General features: G+C 33.8%; 1 protein-coding gene across 1 annotated transcript; it reads right to left on the bottom strand.

Annotated features, from left to right (window-relative positions):
* Positions 1-3,805: 3,805 nt before the first annotated feature.
* LOC141668829 (HMG-Y-related protein A) lies at positions 3,806-4,773 on the bottom strand. The gene is made up of 2 exons (XM_074475849.1): positions 4,616-4,773; positions 3,806-4,534 (listed from the first exon to the last, which is right to left on the bottom strand). The coding sequence occupies exons 1-2, from the start codon at positions 4,673-4,675 to the stop codon at positions 4,058-4,060; spliced, it is 537 nt and encodes a 178-aa protein (XP_074331950.1). The 5' UTR covers positions 4,676-4,773; the 3' UTR covers positions 3,806-4,057.
* Between the last annotated feature and the right edge of the window lie 551 nt (positions 4,774-5,324).

The raw sequence follows: 5,324 nt of genomic DNA, 5'->3' as shown, positions 1-5,324 counted from the left end.
GGATTTATAACATGCATAATAAATACTGAGAATACAAAATCAGTTTTTAAAATAAATGTTGATAAAGTGAAATCAGTATTATACCTTGTGAATCCGAAGATTCATTTGAACTCACAGTTGAAACTGTGGTTATGAAAGTGTGTTTTCACCAATTATGGGAGCCTCCACTTGAATTAGAGGGGATTTGACAAGGATATTGTCATGTACCATGGTCTCAAACCTTGTTCTTCTTGTAAAGAACAGACACTTGAATGTGTTATTTGATGCTATCACAGGGTCTTCAGTAAAAACTGATGAAACCCCTGTGTTTTTATTGGTGTCATCAAGATCTAACTCAGCATGTAGTCTCTTACCAACTTAATGTTATTTCTGAGTGGTGAGCATAGTTAAATGAACCATGTCACATAATTTTGGCAACATTTAAGAAATGGATTCAAGTGTTTCATTTTTAAGAAGAAATTTGAGGTATAAGATTTGTGATATTTTGATTGAGTGTTAACAACTTCTCTTAAGAGAAAAAGAGAGTTTCAAATAATGTGCCATGTTCCATATTATCATACTTTTGAAATGTATATATGGTTAGACATTTTGATAGACAAGAACACTCAAATATCATAAGTATCATGAGATTAGAATTAAACCTTTCATCAATTTCTTCGGTGATATCAGATGCTCCTTAATATTTGTATTTTTTTTCTTCCATTTATCATAATAACTCGAGTAGAATATCAAATTCACATGTATTGAAAATCAAGAAGATGAACAGTCACAATTTATAACATGCTTAAGAATAAAAGAGCAGTCAATCAGGCATCATATTTGAAGAGACAGGGAGAAAGATATTTTCATTCATTAAAAGAGGATGAGTACGAAGCAGAATCATAAAATAGTCCTAACTTCTAAGAGCTAGAATCTATTCCTAGAAACTATTTTGTCTTCAACTTTTTGGCAGCCTCCTGTTGCCTCATAGCTCTGCGATGATAAATTCGCGAAATGGAGAATGCAAGAGAAATTATATTCTCTTGCAATTCCAGAGCTTGAAGATGATGTTGCTCAGCTTCTTCTGCCTTGCGTTCTTCTTCCAATGCGGTCTCCAGTTGGAAAAACCGGAGATTCGTCTGTTGCTTGAAGGAAAGATCAGCATATACTGTCATCGGAACGTCTTGAGGACGATAGATTTGTCGGTTGATTTGGACTCGAAGTCCAAATGGGTCATAGTATACACGACCCTCAACCATGATGTGAGCAAGGTAGTAAACCTCTCCAAGAGAGCGAGTGAAAAACTGATCTGGATTCATGTTTGGTCGAAAGTATGCACGACCTAGATTACATGGAACCATTATTCGGTCAAACTTCGAAGTAGCAAAAAATCCTGACCGAAATTCGGTCAGGATCCTGGTCGAGACCGATGGTAAAACGAGGTAAACAAGTTGCAAGCTTCGATTTTGATACTCAAACTTCAAGAATAAATGAACTTATCTCCTTTAACGATTGAATCAATCTTAATAACACAAACCCTAATTCCCAATTCTATTTTCCTGATTTTTTTGGATTTTTAAATAGTTATGAAAAATAAAAAGTAAAATTCAGCTATTTATATTAATCAGAAAATTAAGACCCAAGAAATCAATTAAGGGGTTTTATCTCTAGTTAAAATAATTATCTCAAAAATTAATTTTTATGAGAAATAATTTTAAAAATATAATTTTAAATTAAATATAGTATTAATGTCAAAATTCCCCAAAAATTATGAATGTTCCAAAATTGTTAAAATATTGGATCTTTGAAATATCCGTAATTTTATAAAAATATGAATTTTTGACTTTAATGTCCCTGTAGGGGCCCGATTTGATAAACTTTTAGAAAATGAAATATTTTTTAAAATAATAATAAATCCCGAAAATAAATATAAAACATGATAAAACACACAACATGCTACATATTAAATAATTCCTCTGAAATAATTTTAGTTTGTGCACGCCTAATGAACCTATCATTTTATAAAAACTACCACCGATTAAATAATTTTTCTGGAATTTACGAAGAATTTAGGAAAACTTTTTGAAACCTTTCTCATTTGTCTAGGAAGGCAACAGTGCTTGTGTGTTTAGCACATTCCTGAGCCCTATTTAAGTGGGCCTGCCACAATCTTCCTCTCGAGCCTTTCTGGCAACTCTATTTCTCTACGATGACTTGGCTCGGTAGGACTTATATATAGTACGTCATAAAACATGGCTAAGTTTAAAAATCAAACTGTATATATCTCTTTTTCTTTTTGTTACTTTTCTTTTTTGTTGAGCGTATAGTTGCAAACCAATAAAGTCGGGCCGAGCCAAATTCTGTCTGAATCAAGTTTAGTTTTTTTAAAAAAATGAGTCAAGTCGAGCCGATTTTAATAATCGTTAAAATCGAGGCAAAAGTGATGTTCAAACTCGGCTCATTTATAAACGAGTCAAGCACGATCCGAACACAAGTTTGTTCACAAACAACCGAGCTGAGCCGAACTCGAGCCGAGTCGAATTGTTCACTAATAGTTTGCATATATTTTTCAATCGAATAACCTTAAATTATTATTTATAATTTACAAGTTGTATAGAGATTAACTACTAGTCATATCTTACAATTATATTCGCACACTCATATTTCTTAATCTATATCATTTTATTTTTCAAGATGACTTTTATAAATATATCAAATTTTATTTTTAATTATTGAGACAATCGTAAGTCATAATTTTATAAATCGTACATTACCTTTAAAAAATGGGGATATCAAAAATTTATTATATTTTATTGTTTTACTTAAATTTAGTTTATGTTAATTATAAGTTATTTAATGGTATTTATGAAATATGGAGAATTGGTGATAAATGTGTCTTGATAACAATTTGATAATTACTTACGAACAAACAAAATGTTAAATTTAGAAAAATATACAAAAAAATCTAAAACAGAAAATATTAATAAATGATGAAAGAAAGTAATAATAAAAATATTTAAGTAATCTATAATAATTTACTATTTGTAATATATATAAACTTTATTTGAGAGAAGCCGAGTTACCAAGTTAGAACCGAGACCGAATTAAACGAGTCGAGTCTGAGCCGAACATACAAAAAGTTCAGCTCAGCTTGTTCAATTATTCGAGCTCATTTTTATGTTCAAAACCAACTCGTTTAAAAAAACGAACCAAGCCGAGTTTAATTAAATGAGTCGATCTCAAATTTTGTTCACAAACAATTTTATTCATTTGCAGCCCTAATTTAGTGTGATGATTTGATCAATGATACCTTAACCTTAACAGAAGAATCGCTAGAGAATGAAAAAATTTCTCTCAAAACAACATTTTCCTCAAATAAAAGACTCCAAAGTATCATATCCAGGACTAGCAGAACCTCAATTCAACTACCAGTCACCAGATTAAATTAAAGCCCGGTGTCACAGTAACATGTAAATAATATACTGAGGGAATAAAGTTAGGCAGAGATGCTCGTGAATTTTAATGAAAATTTATAGTCACAATACTTTACCCACGAAAGCAACAGACAAACAAGCAATAGCTTAAAGTGCCTTGAATGCCTGGGCCCCGGGAGAAACTGAACACAACTTATGAGGCACAAATTACTCCTTCCGTCCCCAATACTGCAATACATGTGTATAAAATTCATATTTTCATGATTTTATTTTTAATTTTTTAAGAAAATTTGTAAAATTATTTTTTTATTCACCCGGATAAAAGTCAAAAAGATATATAATAAGAGAATTATAAAAAGAAAAAAATAAAAAAAAAATCAATTGCTTGAAAATTGTATAAACATATGTAACTTTTCTAGAACATAGATACGAACCAATTTCTAAAAGCACGAAAAATTTACAAATAACAATTACAGTCAAAGCCTCTCACTAATTCAATTTCTACTTTAACTAAATGAAAAACACCAAGCTCATAACAATACCACTATTAAAGTCTAAAACCATTAATTTAAATTAAACACATCTAAAACACCAATAACTTAACACTAAACAGCCTACAACTACAACCATCTCCGAAATTACAATCATGCCCCTACTTCGGCAGTAGCTGCCGGCGCCGGCGTCTTCTCCTTGGGCGGCCGTCCTCTCCCTCTCTTACTACTCTCCGACTTCTTCGGTCTTCCGCGCTTCCTTCCACTCACACTCGGACTCTTCGTCTTCTCCTCCATCGCCGGAGCGTCCGGATCTACAACCTTCGGCGGCCGTCCACGTGGACGCGGCGGAGACACAACGGCATCACTCGCCGGAGCGCTAGACGGAGACGACTTCTCCTTGGGAGGCCGGCCACGTCCGCGGCGAGGCGGCGCGTTTGGATCAGGCTTGAGGTAATTGTTTTTGTACAACAGCAGCTCGCCTGATTGTTTCATTCTGTTGAGATGGTGAGATAAGAGCGTTGAGTGAGCTGCTGGTAGCTGCCCGTAGATTGACTCGATGTGTTTCGATATCGTCGTCTTGTTCGCTCCATTCTTATCATCCACAGCTTCAATTGCAGCTAAAATCAGCTGAAAAAAATTGAAATTAAGTTACAACTTCACATGCAATTACAAATCGTTATGAAAAAAACTACTTGTTTACGGATATACCTCGGGGTACTGGGGAAGAGTAGTAGGAACAAGAGCAGGAGCAGCTTCCCCTGTAGCCATGTCTTGAGAAAGAGTAGAGAGATGTTGATGTGTGTATTTATATATGTATAGATGGAGAGATGGAGTGAGTGTGGAGTTAAGTGAAGAGAGGGATTTAAAAAGGGGGGAGATTAGAGATGATTGGATCCCGTAAAGAGAAAGTGAGAGATGATCAACGGCTGGGGATGTGTCTTTTTGTTTTAAATCTACGGTGGATTATGAGTTTGATTAAGGGCACGCGGATTAGTGACGTGGAGTATTTATTGTTTACTATTTTCCAAATATTTGAAGCACTGTGATGAAATAAATGATTATGTGAGGCGGGGATATTAAGGTGTTTAAGTTACGAAGCTCAAAACGAACAGAGTCAAGTTCTGTCCAAGTCGAGTTCTGTTTTATTTTTTTTTAAATGATTAGAGTCGAACTGAGTTAAAAAAACTATGCCAAAAGTCATGTTTAAATTTGGCTCATTTATAAATAAGTCGAGCCCAAATCAAACACGGGTTTGTTCATGAACAACCGAGCTGAGCCGAACTCGAAACGAGTCAAGTTGTTCACTAATATTCGAATATATATTTTACTCGACCAATCTTAAAGTATAAATCATAATTTTACATGTTACATCAAGATCAAATAATACTGATAGAGTATAAAATAAACTCTGATTGCG

Source organism: Apium graveolens, chromosome 6, assembly GCF_009905375.1.
Source record: "Apium graveolens cultivar Ventura chromosome 6, ASM990537v1, whole genome shotgun sequence".
In the NCBI taxonomy this organism is placed as follows: domain Eukaryota; kingdom Viridiplantae; phylum Streptophyta; class Magnoliopsida; order Apiales; family Apiaceae; genus Apium; species Apium graveolens.
The sequence above is the reverse complement of the archived record's forward strand: the minus strand, read 5'-3'. Positions and strand labels throughout refer to the sequence as shown.

What these genes read in the sequence shown, in the direction of transcription:
- LOC141668829 (XM_074475849.1), bottom strand. Translation starts at nt 4,675, where the DNA reads ATGGCTACAGGGGAAGCTGCTCCTGCTCTTGTTCCTACTACTCTTCCC. An exon ending in CTCTTCCCCAGTACCCCGAG is followed by an intron (nt 4,535 to 4,615) that starts GTATATCCGTAA and finishes AATTTTTTTCAG; the next exon opens with CTGATTTTAGCTGCAATTGA.